The following is a 24,761-nucleotide window of genomic DNA, read 5'->3' as shown; positions in this document are numbered from 1 at the left end:
CAGGGGTGGGGGTGCAGGGCGCACTGCCGGCGGCTCTGGTCTCCCAGTCCCGAGGTCCGCCGAGCTGCCCTGCACGTGGCAGCCTCGCAGCAGACTAGAGGCTACCTCGCCACCTGCCTCCCTCTCACCTACCCATCAGCAGAGCTCAGCCAGCCCATAGTGTTTTGGTCTTTTATTCATGGTAAGCACAGTTAGAAAAATAAAACAGAACAAAAACTTCGCCACCCCACTGTGGGCCGGTGAGTCAGGCGAGGATGGAGAGACTGAGGTAGCCTAGAGTCGCGGAGGAGACCCAGCCCCTCGCGCCAAGGCACAAGCCGGCTGGGAAGCTGTGGACTCCCTCCCCTGCACGGTGGGTTCGGCACCTCACAGTACACAGGGTTCCCTCTACCAAAGGAGCCCAGGATCCCCTTAACATCTCCGCGGAGCGCTGTATCCCCACAGCAGGAAGCGGTGCTTCCCTCCTCTTCCTTGTCTTCCTCCATCCGGATGGGCTGCAGGCCTGGGCCCTCTACCCAGTCCCAGAGGAAGGGGTGTCAGAGATCAGTGCAGGTGACAGGGGTGACCCCGTGAATGAGCAGTGTGGGGCCCAGGTCATGGCTCAGAGTCTCCAGAAGCGCCAGATAGTGGGGGTAGCGGGCAGGATCCGCAGGCGGCCGAGGCAGGTACAGAAAGGTGAGCGCCGTGACAGGCCCCACGTCATCTCTATGGGCCTCAGGCCCACCGGGCCCTCCTCCTGTGCCACGCCCCTGCTGGGCCCGAACCAGGGCGTTGGCGCTGCATGCCAGGGCCTCTGCCTCAGTGTCTCCCAGCCCACTGTTCACAAAGTCCCCTTCCTCTTCCTCCGGTGCCCCGGGCCCAGCCCCCTCGCCCCATACCACCTCCTGCACCTCAGCCCGGATCCTCAGTTTGCTCAGCAGCACCCGGAGACGCCCCTCGGCTGCCCCGGGGGCCTCCTGAGGCCCCAAGCACAGGAAGATTCGGAGCCGGGCACTGTGCCAAGCAGGCACCATGCCCAAGATGGTTGCCATCTGCAGCAAGAAGAGGCCACAGACATCCACGTAGCCAGGCCCACCCCTGGGCCGAAGCAGGTTGAGGGGCCACACATCCACGTGATGCAGCTGAGAGGTACTCCCAGACCCTGGGCTCAGCCGCTCAGGAGGCAAGGCCCCACAGGCACGGGCCAGAACCACATTCTTATTCATCTTGAGGGCATCTGCCACAGTGGCCACGTAGTCCTGGGGACTGAGTGCCCGGGGGCTCCCAGGAGCCCGGGGTGGAGGGAACAGGGTGCTCAAGGCTGGGGACCCACCCTCCCTGGTGCTGTCCACAGGCTCAGAGAAAGCTGGGTCTGCCAGAAAATGGTCCTGTGGTGGTGTGTCATCATAGAAACCCAGAACCAGTGTGTTGGGCTTCATGCCACCTGGGGGAAGAGAGGTGGTAGAAAAAAAGAGACAGGAAATCAGGCTCACAGAGTTTACAACATGCTAACAAACACCCACTCCATACAGACTGACAGCAATGTGTGTCAGCCATAAGGTATGACACTCTCACTGTGCTCAGGCTCTTAAGGCAACATTATGCACATTTGCATAATGACTTTGAGTTTTCCTAAACACTTTCACATGCATTTCTTTGATTATCTCCAGGACTAATCTCTTCTGCTTAAATAGGCAAAGTTCACCTTAGGATTCTTTTTTTGTTTTGTTTTGTTTTTTGAGACAGAGTCTCATTATGTCGCCCTGGGTAGAGCGCTGTAGTGTCATAGCTCACAGCAACCTCAAACTCTTGGGCTTAAGAGATTCTCTTGCCTCAGCCTCCCAAGTAGCTGAGACTACAGGCACCTGCCACAACGCCCTGCTATTTTTTTATTGTAGTTGTCATTGTTGTTTAGCAAGCCCGGGCCAGGTTCAAACCTGCCAGCCCAGGCTTATGTGGCCAGTGCCCTAACCACTGAGCTACAGGCGCCGACGCCGCCTTAGGATTCTTTTAACTAAGGAGCATTCCTGAGCCATAGAGGAGAAGGTTCTATTTACTCTCAGCTTTAAGCAGCACACCCTTTTCAAGGGTGCTGAAATCTGATTCCACAAAGCAAACCAGATGCCCAAATCAGTCAAGCTCATGGCCTCAATGCCCAGAGTAATAGCACCCTAGGCCCTGCTGGGGAAAGATGAGAAAATGGATGGGAGCTGTGCGGTGTATTTCTACTACTGCCAAGTCCTAACAAGGGCTGTCCATGGAGTGGAGAAACAGCTAACATCTGCATGATTCTCAGGTACTACATCCTACAGAAAGCACTTGTATTTGAACTTTAAAGCAACTATGAGGTAGGTACTGTTTAGTCTCCCCCTTTCATAGATAAGGAAACTTGAGACAGCAGCCAGTGAAGTCATTAGCCCAAAGGCTGGGGCCAACCCTGGGGCAATAGGTGGATGCAATCTACCTCCACACAGTACAAGGCCATTCTCTGGGACACTGAGCTGGGCATGTGCTAAACAAAGTATCCAAAGTCCCTACTGACAGTTCCTGGTTTTTAATTTTTGAGCAACCAATGTGGAGTCCAATAATCCCTGCCTTTAACCAAGCTGAGTTTACGGGAGATTTGGCAATTTCCCCCAAAACCCCTTCTCATTAAACAGAGTGCTCAAAATCTACCTGGGAATCAAGCTGTGTGTGTCAAGAGAATTCACCACTTAGGGCGGCGGTCCCATATGCTGGAGGTGGCGGGTTCAAACCCAGCCCCGGCCAAAAACCAAAAAAAAAAAAAAAAAAAAAAGAATTCACCACTTAAAAGACGGGCTTTCCCTTTTACTGGAATTATCTTCCACAGGATAAGTTTCATGAACATAGTGGTATCTTTGCACAAAGAGGTGGGGCTAGGCCCAGGTATGTGGCTCACACCTGTAATCCTAGCACTCTGGGAGGCTGAGGCGGACAGATTGCTTGAGCTCAAAGTTTGAGGCCAGCCTGAGCAAGAGCGAGACCCCATCTCTACAAAATAGCCAGGCACTGTGGCAGGTGCCTGTAGTCCCGGCTACTCAAGAGTCTGAGGCAAGAGAATCGCTTAAGCCCAAGAATTTGAGGTTGCTGTGAGCTGTGGCATCATGGCACTCTACTGAGGGCACAAAGTGAGACACTGTCTCAAAAGAAAAGAAAAAAAAAAAGAGATGGGACTGAGGAAAGACCAGGCTCTCAGATGCTTTGGGGCTAATAATGCTTGATGATACCCCACAACATCTCTGCAGGTGTGATTCTGCAAATGAAACACCCCCTCCTAAGCACTTTCCAGGGTTCTGATTTATAGTGAACAGAGCACTGTTGAACTTTAGCCAGCTCTAAGTGACACACTGTCCCAGGATGAAAGAAGAGGGAAGCTGAGCATGCATTTGGAGGAGTCTGTAAGCCTCAGCACTAAGAGCTGGGATCCTCTGCACCATCCACAGCATCAGTCCCACACACCCCACATACTCCACACCATTGTTGCAGTCTCTGAGGACCACGATCATCACACTCCCTACTCCTCAGACCCTTTCACAGCCAGGCTGAATTGCCATTTCTCCACAAAACCTTTACTGGCCACATCAGTGCCTAGTGGTTTATTTCTCTGAACTCTGGTGGTTAAAAGCCATCTGATGTGATGGGGCAGCGCGCGACTCAAATAATGCTCTCATTGTCCCCAGAAATATGCTCTTCAGAGCCTATGCCCCAATTTTTGGCTCAGGAAAAAAATAAGAAAAGAAAACCACAACAGTGTCACTCCGTTGCTAGTCCTTTTATCCTATTAGACCTATCGCACTCTGCGGCTGTTATCTTTCAGCAGTGTCTTATCTGTTCTCGATTATGAGGTCTTTTTGCAGTTTGCAATCTGTGGTTTACTCTGTAGTGGAGGGGAGTAGCTCACCCAGGCCTGAGATTCGCAGCAGATGCTGAGCACCCTGGCGCACAGAGGGTGAAAGGGTCAGGTCCACAAAGGCCTTCACCTGGGCCCGGTCTACCAGGCTTAGCCACGCCCCATACTGCGGCTGCACCGGGTCTGAGGGTAGGGAGTCTATGGAGAAAGGACCAAAAGGAAGCCAGCCAATGTTGACCAAACTCACTTACTGTCTCTTAAAGTCCAAACCCCAAATAGGCCAGGGCAGGGCTCAGGCTGGTTAGAGGGTCACTGGGGTCTGAGAGGAAAGGGGAGGGAATAGATGGGAGAGGGAGGGAAGGCAACACACCAAGGTCTCCCAGGGTGACATGGCCCAGCACATAGAGTCCCCCCTTCTTGAGCTGGTTGGCCAAACGCAGCAGAGGCAGGGCACCCCGGGGATTCCCCACCAGCAGCAGCAGCTGGGGCCGCCAGAACTTCACATGATCCTTCCGGACATCCAGCCTGAGTAGGTACTTACGCACCTGGGGACAAGGAAGAGGTGGTGGGGAGAAGGAGCCCCAACAGACAGCCCCATGCAGTACCTCTTAAACAGGAACACCAATTCTAGCCAGGGAAGATGGGGTACCTTGGGCAGGGGATTCCCAGACTATTTCCCCAATCCCCACCACCCTCCAAGCTTCCCCAACCTGGTGGAAAAGCAAGGCCTGGCTGACGTAGCCCCAGCTGCTAGGGCCTCCACGAGCTGTAAGCAGGGCAGAAAGCAGGCCCATGAGGAGCAGGGAGCCGCCGGCAGCCCCAGGGCTGATGAGAAACATCATGAGCAGACAGGAGGCCACACCCAGCAGGCAGGTGTGCCAGGAGAACAGGCTGAAGGTTGGGCTGGGTAGGTAGAGGGCAGAAGGAAGGGAACTCATCAGGGCCTGCCGCAAGCATCTGGCTGCCCACTCCCATCCCCATCCCAGCCCCTGGCTACAAGTCCTTCCCATTCTTCCCTACTTCTCTCTGGGGACACAGGCCTCTTAGTCTCTCACCGGAAGTTGGGGGCCGAGGCCCACTCCAAGCTCAGGCAAGACAAGTCCACTGCAGCATAGGCTACCAAGTAGAAGACAGTGACTACAGCAGCCAATGTGTTTAGCTTCCCAGCAAGGAGCACCAGCTGAGCAGGGACCAAGAGGAGGGCATTAATCCAAAGTGCCTGTGCACCCCCACAAAGTGCCAACACATCTGCCTTTTCATACATGTCTCCCAGCCCAAATCTAACATCTCCATCCTATCCTGCCAGCTAGCAAAGTGAAGGAGGGGAAGGGCCCCTAAAGATTAAGGCTCACCTGCACTAGGACCCAAGAATACAGTACAGCCCCCCAGGGGTTTCCCCCTCGGGACACAACCTTGGCTGGTGCCAAGATCACTCCTGTAAAAAGAGAACCATGGCAAAGCACAGACACATCAGCTTGGGCCAAGGGGAATAGAGACAGACTCAAGAGGGCACACTTAGAGGCCACAAGGAGGCAGAGGAAAACACACCAAAGAGGTCATCCCGGGCCAGGGCATGGAGAATGCGAGAGGCACCGATGAGTGAGCTCATGGATGCTGAGAGTGATGTGGCATAGATGCCAATCAACACCAGTGGTGGCCACAGGCTGATGTCTCGGAAAAACCCATAATCTTCCTGCAACAGGGTCCTAGGAGGGAGGGAATGAGGGTTGGACACAAATAACCATCAATCATAGCACCCTTGTTAGAAAAGTGCTCATGACACTGTGCTTAGGAACAGTATACTCTCAACTGACCCAGCCCCAATCCCAGAGATCTGAGTAATATAGCAAACTTGAGAAAGGGATACACTTGGCATTCACTGGTTACCTTTGGGCTGCCTTAGAGATATTCACCCAGTGGTGGTTCCCAACAGTATATCCATAAGAGGGCAAATATTTGTGGAAATGCAAATTGACTAGAAAGCCATTACCCACCCCAACCCCAAACTATTTCCGATAGCACCAGGTATCAGATGGATAGCACTATCCATCTCCATCTCTCCCCCATTTTCCATCCACCCCATGAGTATCTGCTCCCCAGTCTGTGCTACCCTTGATGACCCAGGTATACCACCTTGTTCAACACTCAACCCCCTCCTCCCAAGTACCTGTCACAGGTGAAGCCAGAAAGGAAGAAAAGCAGGATGTAAATAAAGAAGGTGTAGGCCACAGCAACAATTGTGCCCAGGGGAATTGCCCGGCTGGGGTCCTTCAGCTCCCCTGGAGGGAAGAGAGCAGAGGGAGAGAGGTCAGCTGGCCTCCTACCTCCTAGGTCCCTCAGGGTGGCAACCCCACACCCCAAGGAGGCAGCAGACAGCAATGCTCACCTGACATGTTGGCCCCGGCCATGATGCCTGTGCAGCCATTAAAGAGGACAGCAAAGACGCTGGCAAAGGTCATCATGGCCCCTGTGGTATAGTCCTCAGCATAGCCAGCTGAGGGAGATTGTTCCCAGAGAGAAGACAATGTCAGCATTCCTCTTAGAGCTCTAGGCACCTTGGTGCTACCATCCTTTCCTCACATCCTATACCCTGTGCCTCCCTCCACCACTGTCACCAGACCCCAGCCTGGCCCCACCCTGGCACGTCTCATTGCCTCCTTTGTTCCTTCCTCCAGGCGCTCACCCATGCTCTTTCCTGAGATGTCTTCTCTCTCTGCTGTCTCAAACCCCACCACCACCTAGCTCTTGTGCTTCTCAGCCAGTCAGGCCTGCCTCATCTAGACTCCTGGGCAATCAGTCCTTATCTGCTTGACTCATGCAGTTCTTGTAAGGCAGGGATTGTCTTGGAGGCTCTCTCAATGCCCCCCTGGACAAACACATGCTGGGCAGATTTGAATTAAACTGCACTGCTCTGAGGTCCAGATTCCCACTTCCCTCAGATACCTATTCTCATCCAAGGATTCTAAGGGCCTGGCCCTCACTCATGCCCAGAGAACCCTGGCACCACTGTGCCCAGCTCACCGCCCAAGTTGTCCTTCAGAGTGCTGCTGTTGAAGCCAGTGAAGTGGCCAAACCGAGGAGGCAAGGAAGAGCCGTTGGGGCCAGGCCGAGGAGTCAGGGGGATGTCCCTGGGCCCCACAGCCACAAAACTGACCAGCACTGAGGCCAAGGAGCCAGAGACCAACAGGAATGTGAGGAAGGAGGCCCGGGCATAGAGGCCTGCCCCCAGTGTGCAGACCCCACCCACCAGGCCCAGCAGCAGAGAGCCATACAGCAGGCTCCAGCCATAGCCCTGGGGCAGGACATGGAGCCCACTTGGCCTTGCAGCATCTGGAGAAACAAGGACAGAGTTAGAAAGCCTGACCCTAAGAACAAACCCAGCCTCAGCCATGACCTAAAGCAAGGTGAAATGCTCTCGGTCCACCTGCTATCAGGCCATCATTACCCTTCCCCCTCAGCTCTGCCCGACATCATAGCTCTCCCTGGGGCTCTGCGTCAATTTTAGGAATCTTAGCCTGGTATTCCCAACTAGGGTAAGCTCCCTGTGAGCAGAGACAATCTCAAGGATGTCTGCATCTTCTGCAGGAGGCTGGCTACACAGCAGGAGAACAAGAAAGCCTAGGTTGTAGCTTGCTTTGTCCCCTCCTGGAGAGGACTTTCTCCTTCTTGATCTCACAATCCCAGACCCACAGAGTTGCCCAGACTAAGTGGAGAGAGTACAGACCAGCCCCAAAGATATCGAGCACAGCCTCCACCAGCCCCAGCAGGGAGACAGCACAGCCACAGACGTTCGCCAGGTAGAACATGAGGCCAATGCTGCCACCAACCTCGGGCCCCAAGGTCCGGCTTATCATAACTAAAAACAAAAGCAGGGGTGAGTGTTAAGGGAATACAGATTGAAATGGGCACCAGGAAGGGGCCCGAGGACAAACCACTCCACAGCTGGCTTCCAGGCCCATCTCCCTGACCACACCAGGACTGCTCCCGAAGGCCATGTGTCCTATCCCAGCAGCTGCAGCTATTCCCTAGCCATGTGACTTAAGTCACTTGTACCCTCTCATCTCCAGTTTCCTTATCTGTAAAATGATCACTATCTAATCAACAAGACTGTTAGGAGACTAGGAAGTGGAACTAGCATGTAGAGCACTATTGGTCCCCTTCAACATACCAGCCTGCCTTCTGGACATTCATTAAAACTTGCCCTACCCCTGAGTAGATAGAAGGTACCGGCTCCATCCACACCCTCCCAGACAGAACAGCCCAGACCAAGTCCACTGATGTTGGAGGATACAGTAGGCTCCACCCCCCTGCACAGCTCCATTAGTGGCAATGGCGCAGACAGAGAGGACAGTGAGAGCCAAGATGAAGTAGGCAACCAGGAGCATGGCCAAGGCCTGCAGCAGCCCAGCGTGGCCCACCACGAACCCTAGGGCAAGAGTGGCAAATCAGTCACATGGAGGCTCACAGCGCCGCCCCCACCACCACCACCACCAATTCCCCACCCTGCTGGTGAGCAGAGTTCCAGAGCAGAGCTGCACACAAGCCCACAAGAGCCCCCTCCCCAAGTCCTTCCTCCAGGGTCCCCCCTCAATTTCATCCCAGTCCCACCCCTCCCCCACCACTTCCCACCTGAGTAAGTCCCCCAGACCATCCACTCACCAATCCTCAGGAAGACAACTATACTGAACATGGACAGGACAGTGGGCACCACCACACCCAGGAAGGTAGAGAGCTTCCGGGCAGATGCCCCTCCAGGACCCCCGGCCCCATTGGCAGGGAAGGCAGCCCCTTCCTCCCCAAGGAGCCGGTAGGCCAGCAGAGGTGAGCTCTCACTGGCCATGGCTGAGAGCAGGCAGAGGAAGCCACAGATGTGTCAGATGGCCTGTAAAAGAGATTATTATGCATAGAAAGCAGCTCCACGGCACCCCCCAAACACACCTCTAACTAAAACTCCTCAAAAGGGAGAGGCACAAGGATGCATGTGAGCATCCCCCACTACACACACACAAACATAGTGCTTACCAGAAACTCAAAAGTGCCTGTGGGGCTGCAGATTGTCTCAACTACTGCCCCACAAAGGTGTCCTAAGACTCTCCACATGGGTGTCAAGGGCCCCTCCCAGTTCTTGGGGACCACCCTTTCCCGCGTGTCCCTGAGACTACGGATAGCATGGCTCTGAAAAGGGGCAAAGATCCTCTGGCAGCACAGGCTTCTCCAGCCTCTCTTAACTAGCAGTACAGAGGAAGCAAATCCCCCCAAAAGGAAGTAAGTTGCCTGCAGAAAATCTTCCTCACTGAGCTGCCCCTCCCAAGCCCTCACAGGAGGTCACATTAACAGCCATCAACAAAAAAACTTCCAAATCTTCCAAAGCCCCGTCCTCGGTAGAGCCTCTCCCTCTTGCCATCAAGTCCCCTCCTCCCCTCCTTAGCCTCCCAGATTCTTATCATCTACACCAGGCGCCGCCTAAACTCTACCACCTCAAACACCCCACGACTACCAAACAGAAACACAAGCTGTCTCGCATCCGACAACACAGGGTTTCCCAGGTCCTCCTCCCCCGACCCGGTTCCTGCCCACTGCTCCCCCACAGTGAGGGGTGACAAAATCTCCTGCTCTCCGGCCAGGTGCACTTTACAGCCCGGGTACCGCTAGGCGCTCACTCACCTACCCAGAGGACGGAGCCGGGGGCGATCCCAGCGAGTGGGAGGGGTCCGCCTGGGGCGGGGGGCTTGCCGGGGCCGGAAAAGACAGCAGCAGCTACCGGGATGCCAGGCCCAGAGCCTGCCACCCAAGTCAGCGCCCGCCATTGGTCCCGGCCCCGGCCCCGCCCCGTGGGCGAGTCCCAGGAGGCCACGCCCCTCGGTAACCACCCCTACCCCGAGCCCCGCGCCTCGGGTCCCACGTGCGCCCTAGATGCCGCCCAGGTCACCCCACGAACGTGCATCTCGGGCAGTGTGTGAGCCACGGGTCCTCTAGCCACTATCACCCTGATGCCAACTAGCGCAAGGACGGTGGGGTGGCAGCCTGGAGATGGGCGGAGCCGCGACACCTGGCCAGGTGCGTTTCTGAGTCCTCCGGACCACGGCGGTCGGCGCCTTCCGGGTCCTGCAGCCCGCAAAGCCCGGGAACGTCCGCCAGGTCCCGGCCTCACCCCTCACCCTCGCGGAGACCCTCTCCTCGCGCCAGATCCAGCCTGCGGGCTGCGCTCCTGGTTTCCGCCATCTGGGGGAGCCATTGGCCGCAGATCCGGTCCAGAGCCCCCGAGGCTCAGGCCGCGATAGATCTGCAAAGTGCGATGATTTTGTACCTCCGGACTCAGTATTCTCATCTCCCGCAGAAATCATGGAACCCGTGAACTCAACTTGAAAGCTGGACTCCCTCCTAACCCTCACAGGTCCCATCAACAGCAGAACCTCCTGTCACTGTTCCTTAATGAGTTAAATTGGGATAAGCTGGGACTTCCCTCCTAAGGTTGCTGTGAGAATTCTGTGAGCTAATGGGCACTTTAGGACAATGCCTAAATGTTCACTTATTCTTTGTCTACAGTCCTACATTAAATATGCGTAACTGCTCGGTGAGGAAGGTACAGCTATTATCTCAATTTTTCAGATTAGGAAATTGAAGCTTCAGTAATGCTTTCCTAATTTTTATGCATTCCTTTATGGTCACACTGTCATTGGAGTCTCAGGAAATGACCACAGCTTTTCCTGTCACCGTCCTTTGCCTGTAGCTTATCTGTAATGTTTCCCTAGGAGAGGAAGGGACTCAAACCAGCCCAAATGTAGCTTTGCCAGGGAGAGATCTCATAAGCAGTTAAACTTTGACATTTTCAGTGGTCATTTCTGCTGCCCACGCCCTGTCATAAGTGTTGGTGTCCACACTGATGAGACTTTCATTCTGGCCTGTCGGTAGCTTAACTATACTTCTCCCCAAATTTCGCCCTTCATGGTACTCTGTTATCCCAGTGGTTGTTCCCTGGACTTTGTCTTTACCTATAACTGCAGCTCTCCTCTTCAGTTCACCTCTACTAGTACTCCTTAAAGAAAAAACTCAACCAGGGGAGGTGCCTGTAATCCTAGCACTCTGGGAGACCATGGTGGGAAGATTGCTTGAGCTCAGGAGTTAGAGACCAGCCTCAGCAAGAACAAGACCTCATCTCTACTAAAAATAGAAAAACTAGCCAAGCCTGTGGTGGGCACCTGTAGTTCCAGCTACTCAGAAGGCTGAGGCAAAGAGAATCACTTGGGCTGAAGAGTTTGAGGCTACTGTGAGCTACAGTGATGCCAACACACTCTACTGAGGGGCAACAGTGTGAAACTGTCTCAAAAAACAAAAAACCTGGCTCGGCGCCTGTAGCACAGTGGTTATGGTGCCAGCTGCATACACCAAGGCTGACAGATTCGAATCCGGCCCCGGCCAGCTAAACACAATAACAACTGTAATAATAAAATAGCCAGATGTGTGGTGGGCACCTGTAGTCCCAGCTACTTGGGAGGCTGAGGCAAGAGAATCTCTTAAGCACAAGAGTTTGAGGCTGCTGTGAGGTGTGACACCATGGCACTCTACCGAGGGCAACATAGTAAAACTCTTGTCTCAAAAGAAAAACTTTAATTGGATGCTTGTTAAAACAGTAAGGAAGACTTTATTCTGTATTATTTGGCCTAGTATTATTATTATTGTTATTGGAGACAGAGTGTCTTTGTTGCCTACAGTGCCATGGCATCAACCTAGCTCACAGCAACCTCAAACTCCTGGGTTATTCAGAACTATGTGGATTGACATTAAGACTGTTCCAGTAGGGCAGAGCATAGTGGCTCATGCCTGTAATCCTAGCATTCTTGGAGACTTAGGCAGGAGGATCACTTGAGCTCAGGAGTTGGAGACCAGACTGATCAAGAGTAAGACCCCCCTCTCTATTTCTGTTTTGTTTTGTTTTGTTTTTGAGACAGAGTCTCAGGCTACCACCCTGGGCAGAGTGCTTTGACGTCCCAGCTCACAGCAACGTCAAACTCTTGAGCTTAAGCGATTCTTTTGCTTCGGCCTCGAAAATAGCTGGAACTACAGGCAACTGCCACAATGCCCGGCTATTTTTTTATTGTATTTGTCGTTGTTTGGCATGCCCAGGCTGGATTTGAATCCGCCAGCTCCAGTGTAGGTGGCTGGCGCCCTCGCCAGTGAGGTACAGGCGCCAAGCAACCCCCTGCCTCATTTAAACATAGAAAAATTAGGCTCGGAGCCTATAGCTCAGCGGCTAGGGCACTGGCCACATACACCAGGGCTGGCAGGTTCAAACCCAGATCAGGCCCGTCAAACAACAATGACAACTACAACGACAACAAAATAGCCAGGTGTTGTGGCAAGCACCTATAGTCCCAGCTACTTGGGAGGCTGAGGCAAGAGAATTGCTTAAGCCCAAGAGTTTGAGGTTGTTGTGAACTGTGACGCCATGGCACTCTACCAAGGGTGACAGAGTAAGGCTCTGTCTCAAAAAATAAAAATAAAAAAATTAGCCAGGTGTCAGCTACTCTGGAGGTTGAAGCAGGAGGATCTTTTGAACCCAGGAGTTTGAGGTTGCTGTGAGCTAGGCTGACACCACGGCACTATAACCTGGGCAACAGAGTGAGACTCTTGCCTCAAAAAAAAAAATCTTTCAGATGAGTTGTCTACATCACTTGTTTTTCTTTTTTTTTGAGACAGAGTCTCACTCTGTCACCCTCAGTAGAATGCCATGATGTCATAGCTCACAGAAAACTCAAATTCTTGGACTCAGGTAATCCCCTTGCCTCAGCCTCCTGAGTAGCTGGGACTATAGGTGCCCTCCACAATGCCTGGCTATTTTTAGAGATTGAGTCTCCCTCTAGCCCAGGCTAGTCTTGAACTCTTGAGTGCAGGCAATCCACCTGCCTTAGCCTCCCAGTGTTAGGATTACAGGCATGAGTCACCCGGCCCAGCTGTTACACCAGCTGTTTCTAATCTACTCCTCTCATTTCTTCTTTTTTAAATTTCCTGGCATCCAGAGTTTACAACCCTCATGTCTTAAGCCAGCTATGTTTAGGCTTTTGCCCTTCAGCAAAAGGAGAAACTGCTCACTTAGTCACCAATTTGCACTTAGTCCACACAATGGCCTCTCTTCTAGTCCTCATTTTAGTAATGAGGACTCTAGTAAATTACCAGCATCATTAGTGATAGAGTTGCTCACTACCTTCTCAAAACACTTTTCCTCAGTTGGCTTCTAGGACCCCACACTCTTATGGATTTCTTCCTGCTTCTTCTCCTCAGCTGGTTCCTCCCCATCTCTCATCCTAACCTTGGAGCACCCCTAAATGTTGTTGGAGTAACAGCCAAGAGGCTATTATGGAATGGAAGCTCCATTGAGAATGGGACTCTCAGGCTGGGCGCACAGTGGTTATGGCACCAGCCACATGCACTGAGGCTGGCGGGTTCCAGCCCTGCCCAGGCCAGCTAAGCAACAATGACAACTGCATCAAAAAAATAGCTAGGCATTGTGGCGGGCACCTGTAGTCCCAGCTACTTGGGAGGCTGAGGCAAGAGAATTGCTTAAGCCCAAGAGTTTGGGATTGCTGTGAGCTGTGATGCTATAGCACTCTACAGAGGGTGACATAGTGAGATTCTGTATCAAAAAAAAGAGAGAGGGAGAGAATGGGAAGCTCAATGCTCACCTCGTCCCTAGGTGATCTCATCCAGTTAATGGTGCCCCCAAGGGTGTATCTCCAGTCCAGACCTCTACTCTTAACTGCAGACTGTTATGTCCAACAAAAGACATCAAATGAGCAACTCAAACTTGATATGTCCAAAACTAAACACCTAAACTCAACTCCACAACCTATTTTTCTTGTCTTCCCATCCCTGCTCAAGCCAGAAATCTGGGGCTATGCTTGACTACTCTATCCTACCCTACGTCCAAACCACCAACAATTCTTTTTGCCTCTACTTTTAAGATATAACTAGTATCTAACCATAGCTTACCACCCTGGTCCAAGCCACCATCATCTTTCCCTGTGGTTATCACAACAGCCCCTAACTGATTTTCTAGCTTCTGTACTTGCTCCTACAGTCAATTCTCAACATATCAGTTAGAATGATGTTGATAATGCAATTATCAGTTCTTAACACTTCTTTTCAAAAACTCTCCAATGGCTTGCCATTTCCTGAAAGTAAATAAAAGCCAAAGGCCCTGTATATTCACCAACAGTCCTGGTTTATGTCTGTTGCCTTGGCATAACTATATTAATACTACTTAGAATCTCCTTTCGCTCAGAAGTGTACCAAAGTGGTCTATACATTTATTTATTGATTTGATTTTCAGAGTCTCGAGCTGTCGCCCTGGGTAGAATGCCATGGCGTCATAGCTCATAGCTACCTCCAACTCAGGCTCAAGCTATCCTCTTGCCTCATTTTTTCTATTTTTAGTACAGACAGGGGAGAGGGGGTCTCACTTTTGCTCAGTCTGGTCTCGAACTGGTGAGCTCAGGCAATCCACCCGCCTTGGCCTCCCAGAGTGCTATGATTACAGGATTGAGTCACCGTGCCCAGCCTGATCTACATAAATACAGACCTTTATAGGTACTCAGTACTATAAAGTCCTAGTTGAGCTGGACTTCCCACCCCACTTCTTCTCCTTAGGTTCCTCCTGGCTGTTCCTCAGACAACCCCAAAATGGTTCTGTGGCTTGAGACTCCTTTAGGTCTTCTGGACCCAAATACTGTAATATCTTCTTCGTGAAATCTTTCTCGTTAATCCCATTTAAAATTGAACCACATCCTCCAGCCCATCCCTCCTTCCTATTTTTTATCTCCAAAGCAGTTAATACCATCCAAATAACAATCATTTACTTCATCTTGTTTATTGACTGCCCACTCTGAATAGAAAGTCAAGCTCCAGGAAACAGGAGCTTCTGCTTTCTTCGCTGCTGTTGCTCCAGGCGCTCAGTCTGGACCCTCGGTAATCATTCATTGACCGGTTGTCCGTGTCTGCAAGGGATTCGCTAGACCGCGCCAGGCTTCGGGCTCTCACATGACTGCTGGAAAGGGAAGATGGCGGCGCCCAGGGTGGCTTCAGAGAGAGGGCAGCCAACGAGAGGACGCCGCCCCGGCAGAGCGTCCACATCGCCCCTTTTTCTGCGTTTGCGTCCGGGGAAGGCGCGAATTCAGGGGCTACGCGCTTGTCATCTTCTCCATCATTTTTTAAGGAAAAGAATAATAAACTTAAGTCTCAGACACAGGTTCGTCTGACCTACCTCCCCGCCTCTTGGGATCCTCAGGATCCGAGGCGTGTAAGACTGAGGATGTAAGATTTAGTATCTAGGTTTTCCTCCCCGTGTCAACGCCCCTGTCAACCTATTAGGTGACCTCCGGGTGTCCGCCTAGCCTCCAGATCTAGGGACCCCGGATCCTCGAATACATACACATACTCGATCCGCCCCTTGAGGACAATGACTTCCAATCCGCCCTCTTCACGGGTGCTTCACGCGGAATTACGTCTTGAATGCTAAGGCCTTGGAAATCTTCCCGCCCCACCCCATCCCCAACTCCCGCCCGCTGTGAGTCCCCCAGGATTAAGTCTGGTGAATCTGAGACCTCCTCCCCCAGGTCCCGGAGGCTGATGAACCCTTGTCCACCGCCCCTAAAATTTCATGCAGACCTATCAAACAAAAGGATCGGGAAAAGAGGCAAAGCTGAGCAGGGCGCCCTTCCTGCAGGTACAGCTGATGGAGCAAAATATCCCAGGAGGGAGCAGAGGGTAGGGATGAAATTTCCAGGGTTCCTAGAGAACAGCAGTGGGAAGTCATACTCCTGGATCCTGGAGAGGGAGGGCATCCAGGGAATTGGATGTGGAAGGCCCAGGCGAGACACTCGAACTTGCCTCATGGGCTCTACAGATCCCTATTGCACTGATGGGGTAATGTCAACTTTAGGGAGTGGAGGGGGTGGGAGGAGCGGGGGGTCCTGGGGTTCAGGTGAGCTCTCTGGCTCCCAGGCTGGAAAAGTGGGAGCAGGGAGAGAGCCCTGCGTCATCTCCTCTTGGAGCCCAGCCTACCTCCCCCTGACCCGCTTGCTACCCTCTGTGGTGGCCCCACCCAGCCTGGCTTCCTGCCCCTCCCCACTCACAGATCTTTCGCTGCCAAGCACCACTAAGCAGCCCAAGGGTTTTTTGTCCCTTCAGGACCCTGGTAGCCTAGCTCCCAGCCACAAATAGTCCTTCTTATATTCCCTCCTAGAGCCCGCCTCCTGCCTATCCCTGTCCCCATTCAGGTCAAGGACACAATAGTAAGGGAAGGGCCATAGTCCAGTCCAGTGTGTGGGGGGGGGATACTGGTATGGGAGGGGGCTGGCCTCATATCCTGTCAGGCTGCCAGGGGAAGAGAGGAAACAAAAGACTTCCCCCCACTGGGACAATGAGCCTCCCAACTACCCACCCCCCATCTTTAAATTCCCCTCACCCACCCCTCCTTAGCTCTGGTTGAAGCCCTTAAGCTCAGGATCTTCCCCACCTCCAACTTCTCTGGTGTCCCTGCCATTGCTGGGAGCTACACCCGTTCCTAGCAGATCACTGGTACTCCCTACCATTCTCAGCTGTTTCTCTCAGCCACTTGCTATTCCACCGGTGCTCAGGGGCCCTTCCTCTATCCCCAGGACCAAGGTTGGGGGCTGGGTGGGAAAGTCTCTGTGGAATGTTAAGGGTAAATTACAGCCCTTGCAGGGCTAGTGGAAAGGGAAAGGCTCCAAGGCAGAGGGAAGGAAACAACTCTGCCTGGCCTGGGCCCTGAGAGTGAGAGAGGGAGGAGCTGGGGGGAATCTTACAAGTCCTTGGAGGTGGGGCTGGGAGCCCCTTCTGTCTGCTGAATGAGGTGGGGGAACAAACAGGGGAGTCAGGCCCACCTGGGAAGTCTATTCACTGAAAGCTTTTGATAGGTCACTTAACCTTCTGAACCCATCTCTGCATCTGGAAAATAGGTGTCATGATTATAGTAATCCCACCTCCCCAACCAAGTTCTTATGATGATGATTTAAATAAGATAATGTATGTTTTGCCTTCTCAGTCTGGTCTTCTCAATCTGTAGCATCTCTGCCACACACTCCCACTCCTACTCCCACTCCCTACATCTTTGGGGACCATCCTATTCCAATAGCACCCAAACCTGTGTCTCCAGCCAAAAAGCTGACTTAGAGGTCTAGACTCTGCAGTTCAGATCTTGTTGCCCTCTGGACCTGCTGTCTGGATGATGCACAGATTTCAAACCCAACATGTCCATCATCTTCCTCCCTGGCAATCTCGTTTCACTAGCCCTCCATGCTCAATTCTGAAACTTGAATCATCCTTGATTTCAGTTTTCCTCTCTGCTGCAGCCATGTTCCATGTGCTACCTACTCTAGCTCCTTAACATCTCTTGAATCTACCCCAGACACATGCACACACACACACACACACACACACGCACCTATTTAAGCTCAACCGTACATTGTCACTTTAATACCTCTCTGGTTTTGTTTCCTTCAGCCTTATTTCATTCAATCCATTCTCCTAAATTGCACAAGTGGGATCTTTCCTTACAAATCCATCAATGTCATTTTTTTGGCCTAAAACCTTTCAGAGATACCTCAGGTATCAAGAGCCAACACTACCGGAAAATCCTGGAATAACCTGAGGCTGGCTGGCCCTTACTTACCTCTCTGGCTCATCCCCAGTCACTGTCTTTGAGCTCTCTGCTCTGGTATAATGGACTCAGGCAGCTCTTTGAATGAGGCAATCTTGCCATGTTCACATTTTGAGATTTGTTTTTTGTTTTGTTTTTATTTTTGATCTTTTTTATTTTTCACATAATGACATTTTGGTCAATTGAAACTATAAAACCTGCCAAGTAAACTGCCAATGTGACATCACTGCTTTTTCCTTCTCTTATAAGTATGTTTACTGTGAACTTGTGCTCACTGGTGCACAGAAGATGCTATTTTACTGCTGTCTTTCTTTGCAAAGGTCTTCTCTATAATAGCTTTACATTTCCAAAGTAACAGTGTGCATCTTCTCCCCCAGTCAACAAAGAATCATCCTGCATGTTCCAACAGAAAGAACAGACTGTAGAGCATGCCCTCCCTGAAGGCTGGGCACATGCATCAATCCTGAGGTGGTGCAGTTCATTAAGTGAATCTTTCCTCTATTTATTCCTCCTGGGTAATAACAAACAATTTATCCATCTCATCATGATATAGGCTACCAATCAAATAGTCCAAAATACCTGCTCTCATGTTAACTGTTTCTCTGACATCCTGAACGTTCAAACATGTAATTGGTTCATCAGTATCCAGATGATTAAGATTCATTGTGTATCCATGCAGAAATCTGTTTATAATCTTTCCCAGACCAACCAATACAGCTTACTGATGAAACTGAGTTACAGGTTGTAACCAATGAATCCTCTTCATTACCAACACTAATATCAAATACATTTACCAGGCCATCATTTGAAACTGAGACCACCATGTTGGGATTGCTGGGAGAAAACATACTTGAAGGGCCAGGCACAGTGGCTCACACCTATAATCCTAGCCCTCTGGGAGGCCCCAGCCAGTGGATTGCCTGAGCTCACAGGTTCGAGACCAGCCTGAGCCAGAGCAAGACCTTGTCTCTAAAAATAGCCAGGTGTTGTGGCAGGCACCTGTAGTCCCAGCTACTTGGGAGGCAGAAGCAAGAGAATTGCTTGAGCCCAAGAGTTTGAGGTTACTGTGAGCTGTGATACCATGGCACTCTACCATGGGCAACAAAGTGAAACTCGGTCTCCAAAAATAAAAAATAAAGATAACATACTTGAGTGATATCATCATTACATGTCTCTGAGTATCTATCAAGTGGGTCTTTAGTAGTAGACAAATCCTGAGAATTCATTCTTGCATCCCAAAATACCAACAATGCATCATCAACTTTTTCTGTACCAGCACAAATGACATGATCATTACAGTTGATATCAAAACTGATAAAGAAACATTGGAAGGGTAACCCATGAATAGCTGCATAGGTTCTTCACTGGCTAATCGAACATCTCTACATTTACAGTGCCATCAATACATGCTGAATACACAATGTAACAAGAATTTACAAATCTGACTCCATTTAGGTATCTATGATAGATATCTATTAGATAGATATCTATCTAACTTTTTTTTTTGGAGACACAGTCTCACTATGTCGCCCTCACTAGAGTACCATGGTGTCACAGCTCACAGCAACCTCAAACTCTTGGGCTCAAGTGATTCTGTTGCCTCAGCCTCTCGAGTTGCTGGGACTACAGGAGCCTGCCACAACGCCTGGCTATTTTTTGGTTGCAGTTGTCATTGTTGTTTTGCAGGCTCAGGCCAGGCTCAAACCCACCAGCCTCAGTGTATGTGGCTGGCACCCTACCCACTGAGCTACGGGCACCACCGCACTAAATTCTTATAGTACATTTAACCTTTCTTTATCATATATTCTGGTTGAACAGTGTTTTTCAACCATTTTTATGTCATGGCACACTTGAAACCTACAGTTAAACTTCTACTGCATACTTAAATTATGTTGATTTTTTAAAAGGTAAAAAAAAGAATATACTTACTGTGCTTTGAACTTCTTTCAAAAATAATTTAATTAACGATCTTTAATAATTATCAAAACACACCTAACATCCTTTCATGGCACACCAGTGTGCCTCGGCACACCAGTTGAAAATCACTGCATTAGAACGTAAACCAGCCACCAAGCTTTCTTTTTCTGTTTATATAGTCTTTGATGTCTCTATGCCAAGAAGGTAAGTGGCCTCTTCAGTTTCTGGGGAACACTTATATATGGGCACATCAAAGTCCATGTGTCCACAAGAATGTCCACATTTTTGTATCTGTTGCTGTGCTGCTTCTGCCTTTAAACTCCTTTCCCATCTATCTTCTCTAGGACTCATTCGGACAGCACCACCTTCTGAGGAAAACTTACCTGGAACCCTTAGGCTGGAATAGCTGTGCTTCCTCCCTGATCCCCTAGGACCTCTGTATACCACTACTGATGCTCAGCCCTTAACCACCTGGGTGGTGGTGAGGGCTCATGTGTATTTCTACCTCTGGGCTGTCTAGTCCTGGAAGGCAGGGGATGGTTTTATGCTCGCCATCCTGCCCCATCATAAATGTTCAATAAATAAGTGCTTCAAGGGTGGGGATGGCCTGAGGCCAAGAGTTTGAAGCCAGCCTGCACAATAAAGCAAGACCCTATCTCTATGAAAAAAAATGTTTTTAAATTAGCCGGACATGGTAATATGCCCCTGTATTCCTAGCTACTTGGGAGGCTAAGGAAGGAGGATAGCTTGAGCCCACAGAGCAAGACCCTATCTATAAATAAATAAATAAACAAAAAACTGCTGAATATGTGAAAGAATGACTCATTAATAAAGGAATAAATAGCCACAAATATTCACTGAGCACTTATTACAGGCAAGACCTGCACAGGACTTACAATGGTGAGCACAACATGTTTACTTGCTTTCCTAAAACATAGAGCCACACACAAGTAAATACACAATCACTAATAAATTTATAAAGCCTTATACGCACTTAGTATAAGACAAGTTCTAGAAGGGTTGCAGTGGTCAAATGGATTCAGATTTTGTGGGTCCTGAGGCTTATAAAATTTGGGGGACCATCCTTAAGAAAGTGAAAATAAAATTATGATTATAAAATTAGGTATAGGGGCAGCACCTGTAGCTCAGTGAGTAGGGCACCGGCCCCATATACCGAGGGTGGCAGGTTCAAACCCAGCCCCGGCCAAACTGCAACAACAATAACAAAAAAATATCCAGGCATTGTGGTGGGCACCTGTGGTCCCAGCTACTCAGGAGGCTGAGGCAAGAGAATTGCCTAAACCCAAGAGCTGGAGGTTGCTGTGAGCTGTGACACCACGGCACTCTACCGAGGGCAACAAAGTGAGACTCTGTCTCTAAAATAAATAAATAAAATTAGGTATAAAAGCCATGTAGTTAAATGGAGAAATCACAGACAGTGGCAAATGTTTAAAAGGCGACAAATACAAATATTAGGCCAGGCAAAGTGGCTCATGCCTGTAATCCTGACACCCTGGGAGGCCAAGGCAGGTGGATTGCTTGACCTTAGGAGTAGGAGACCAGCCTGAGCAAAAGTGAGACCCTTATCTCTACTAAAAATAGAAAAAACTAGCTGGGCATGGTGGCATATGCCTCTAGGCATAGCCTGAACCCAGGACTTTGAGGTTACTGTGAGGTAGAATGATGCCATAGTACTCTCTTCAGGGCAATAGCATGAGACTCCATCTCAAAAAATAGAAATAAATAAATAAATAGTAAATTTTATGAAATATGGACAAATAAAAGTATTTGTCATACATAAGCCTGATACATTTCTGTAATACTTTCATTTCCTATCTTTTTCTTAGATGTGTATTCTTTGACCACCTCTTCATATGATAATGATTTTATTATAATATTATTTTTCTCTTCTCCCAATCTTTAGTATAACCAAATTGGTTTCTTTCATTATCAAGGGTGTATAAAAAATTCTTTGAGCTATAGAATTCATTATTGGGAATGTCAAATCCACTATCAAACTTCTTCCATGATAGAGCTGTAAGGTTTCAGACCATTTCAAGTATTCTCATGCTGTGACTCACCTTAAAAACTGTTTAAATTGATGGCATTCATTAACCAGGCTGGTGAAAGAAGCCAGGCAGGTGAGAGGTGCTGAAGTATAAACTTTGTGAACTTTGAGGTAAACCTGAACTTTGGACCTGACACAGTTAGGTGGCCCAGAAGGGGGGAAAGTGGGATATGGGAAGAGAGGTGACAAAGTCAACAATTTATGGAGAAAAGGGATGATTTGTTTTTTGTTATTTATGACACAGTGGAAAAGTCCTAACTCTAAGACCATGCAAAAGATTATGTGAACCACAAAAAGAAACTCTGCCACCTGTTCAGGAATGCTCCTCACAAGACCTGGCTAGGCAGTGTGCGACAGCAGTGTATTGCCCTGGGCAGGGAATGAGGATGATAGCCTAACATGGTAGGGGGCAGTGAAGTGCTCTAATAATGAGGAAAGGAAGGCCTTGAGATTTGCTTGGTTCTGCAGAATAAGCATAGATTCAGGTCGGGACACTGCTTACTTGTGTCATGTAATTCAGTGGATACTGAATTAGCTTGCCTGGAAAGAGGTTCTGGGTGGTTTAGCGGTAGAGAAAATATCTCACAGATGTAGGATAGAGCAAGGGTGATTCCTAAGAAGTGGAGTGAAAAATCTCAGATGTCATCTCCATTAAAAAGGGGAAATGACAAGATTTTCACCAGATTATATATAATACATGAGATGTTGTATAAAATTATTTTCACCAGATTCTATTTTATTTTTTGTGAGATAGTCTCACTTTGTCACCCTTGGTAGAGTGCCTGGCTAATTTTAATTATTTTTTGTTTGTTTGTTTTGTTTTGAGGCAGAGTCTCAAGCTGTCATCCTTGGTACTGTGCTGTGGCATCATAGTTCACAGCAACCTCAAACTCTTGGACTCAGCGATTCTCTTGCCTCAGCCTCCCAAGTATAGGCACCCACCACAATGCCCAGCTATTTTTGGAGATGAGATCTTGCTCTTGCTCAGGATGGTCTTGAACACCTGAGCTCAGGCAATCCACCTGCCTTGGCCTCCCAGAATGCTAGGATTATAGGTGTGAGCCACTGCACCCGGCCACCAGCCCTAATTTTTACCAGATTCTCTTTGAGGACAGTAGCCATAGTTTACACATCTTAAACACTAGCACAGTGATCACTTGGCACATAGTAGATGCTCAGTAAAGGTTTCATTATTCATTCTTTGGTTCTTTGAGTGGTATACACTAGATGCTAAGAATTGGGTTATAGGCTGGGGAGTGGAGGCTGATGACCTAACATGGGATAAGACGGGTGTTTCCTGACCTAGGGCCCTCTCTTCTCTTCTAGCTGAGGGGTCCTGGTCTCCAGAGGTCAATACAAGGGGCTCCAATCTAAGGGGAGATGTTTCCCCTTCCACTCCTCTATCTCATCACCCCCTCGCTCCATCCTGCTTCATTTCCCTGTGCATTGCTCTCTCTCCCTCATTCAGGCATGTGACTCCTGTCTGCCCAATCCCCATGATGAACTGCATCTCCCACTAAATGGGAAAACTCAAGTTATCAAAGATCTGGGGACAGGGGTGACAAAGGCAGAGCCCAGGAGGGGACAGAAGACATAACTTATAGAGGACAGAGGGCTCAGGTGCAGAGGGACAGCAACAAAAGGGGAGGGTTAGGTGTGCGTGTGTATAACCCAGAGGGAGAAGCTGCTTAAGAGAAGGGAAGGCCCTCCTGGTTGGGGAAGGGAGGAGGGGATTCCCAGCTCCAGCCTGGTCTGCCTGGCTCCAGTGAAGCCGGCTGTTTCCTGCCCTCAGTGACCCCTGCACCCCACAGCAGGACCCAGGCAGGGCAACGAGGAAGGGCAGGGGTGTGGGGAGCACCTCTTGTGGAGGAAGATAAGTATATTGGGACAAGAGGTCATCCCAGGCCTGGCTGTCCTCTCTAGGGGGTTAGCTTGCTTTGTAGTTCCCCAAGCAACTTGGATTCCTCCTTCCCAGTCTTTTGGCCACTCAGCTCCTCCAGACTCTGTCGCCCTTAATAACTCTCTAAGTCCTTTCCTTCCAGCTCTTGCAGGGCTGGCTCCTGCAGCACACACAACCCCTTTCATCCACCTCGTGATCCACAGTATAGGTGCCCAGAAGTAGAAGGGGGGCTGGTGGGAGGAGCAGGGCTTTCCTGGACCCTCCCTACTAAGTGATGGATGGTGGGGGGAGTTGGCAATGAGAGGAAGGGCCCCTCCCAGCCATCCCGAGGGCCCCAGGAGCCAGACAGGAAACAGCTTCAGGAAAGACAGCAGCAGCAATCCCAGCCCCAACCTCCCGGGTCACGGCTGCGGGCAGCGGGGGAGCCCCCCCAAAACGCGAGAGTGAGAGTGAGGAGGGTGATTCGCAAATCTATCCGACTCCTCACGCTTTCGGACACACCTACCTTTTATTTACCCTCGCCTCTTGGATTTTTCTATACTCCTCCCCAGCGAAACCCAGTGCGCGCCTCCTCTGCACATTTTTCTGCGCCAGGCTGCACGCACATTAAGTCCTCGATGATTGTGTGAACGATCGTTCCACGGTTATCTAAACTGGTACTGCTGCCTTGGGGTCCTCTGCGCGATTTTTCATCCTCAAAAGCTTCTACCTCTTTCTCCTTCCCTTTCTCCCCAAAGGCAGTCCCCAGCGCCTACTGAGGGGCCGCATCCATGAGTGGAATCTCAGGTCCGCAGCGAGGTCAGGGCGGGCTGTGTGTGTGTGTGTGTGTGTGTCGCACATTACGCGCACGCGGGTTTCCTCGGTGTGTTTCTCAGCTTTCTACTACCTGCTGGGTTTCGGCCTGTCCCGGGGGTCCCGGGGTCCCGGGGTTCCAGCCCCAACACGCTCGGGCCCGGGCTGGGCGCACAGCCACTGTACTGGTCTGGGCGGTCCCCGGGATCCTCGTCCGCTGCCCCTCCTCCTTCGCCAAACTTTCTCCCAACTTCCCGACCTGCTCTGCTGGGCGCCCCTCTCCGCTTCTTCATGAATTATTCAGCAACGCTCGCTCCAATCAGAGTGCCCGGGTCCCCGCGCCGAGCCCGGGCTGGGGGGAGCTGTCCCGCCCCCCACGCGCCCCTCCCTCCCGGGCCAGGCACCGCCCGGCCCAGTCCCAGCGCGGCCCAGCCCCAACTCTGCCCGCCGGGCCCGGTGCCGCAGTCTCCCTCCCTCCCGCTCTGCCCCTGCTCGGGCTCCCACCCTCCCCACCCGCGCGGAATGCGTTCGGCCCCACAGCGCTAGCAGCCTCACTCCT

General features: G+C 50.7%; 1 protein-coding gene and 1 pseudogene across 3 annotated transcripts in view; both read right to left on the bottom strand.

The window, feature by feature from the left end:
* Positions 1-157: 157 nt before the first annotated feature.
* Positions 158-24,761, bottom strand: part of SLC12A9 (solute carrier family 12 member 9) — a 24,928-nt gene continuing 324 nt past the window's right edge. The window contains exons 1-14 of one of the 3 annotated variants that reach the window (XM_053555443.1): positions 9,515-9,671; positions 8,510-8,732; positions 8,142-8,276; positions 7,575-7,706; positions 6,872-7,180; positions 6,237-6,344; positions 6,018-6,129; positions 5,399-5,556; positions 5,203-5,285; positions 4,906-5,030; positions 4,561-4,753; positions 4,221-4,395; positions 3,902-4,048; positions 158-1,423 (exon numbers count right to left, since the gene is read on the bottom strand). In XM_053555443.1, coding sequence (XP_053411418.1) covers positions 537-1,423; positions 3,902-4,048; positions 4,221-4,395; positions 4,561-4,753; positions 4,906-5,030; positions 5,203-5,285; positions 5,399-5,556; positions 6,018-6,129; positions 6,237-6,344; positions 6,872-7,180; positions 7,575-7,706; positions 8,142-8,276; positions 8,510-8,690 — 2,745 coding nt within the window. In that variant the 5' untranslated portion in view covers positions 8,691-8,732; positions 9,515-9,671 and the 3' untranslated portion in view covers positions 158-536. Of the gene's footprint in view, positions 1,424-3,901; positions 4,049-4,220; positions 4,396-4,560; positions 4,754-4,905; positions 5,031-5,202; positions 5,286-5,398; positions 5,557-6,017; positions 6,130-6,236; positions 6,345-6,871; positions 7,181-7,574; positions 7,707-8,141; positions 8,277-8,509; positions 8,733-9,514; positions 9,672-24,761 lie in introns of those variants that run through there. The other 2 variants (XM_053555444.1, XM_053555445.1) reach the window with 2 other exon arrangements.
* Positions 16,200-18,439, bottom strand: LOC128561352 (WD repeat-containing protein 89-like; annotated as a pseudogene).

The sequence above is a fragment of the Nycticebus coucang genome, chromosome 12 (genome assembly GCF_027406575.1).
Source record: "Nycticebus coucang isolate mNycCou1 chromosome 12, mNycCou1.pri, whole genome shotgun sequence".
Taxonomy (NCBI): Eukaryota; Metazoa; Chordata; class Mammalia; order Primates; family Lorisidae; genus Nycticebus; species Nycticebus coucang.
Note: the sequence above shows the minus strand (reverse complement) of the source record. Positions and strands in the feature narration are given on the sequence as shown.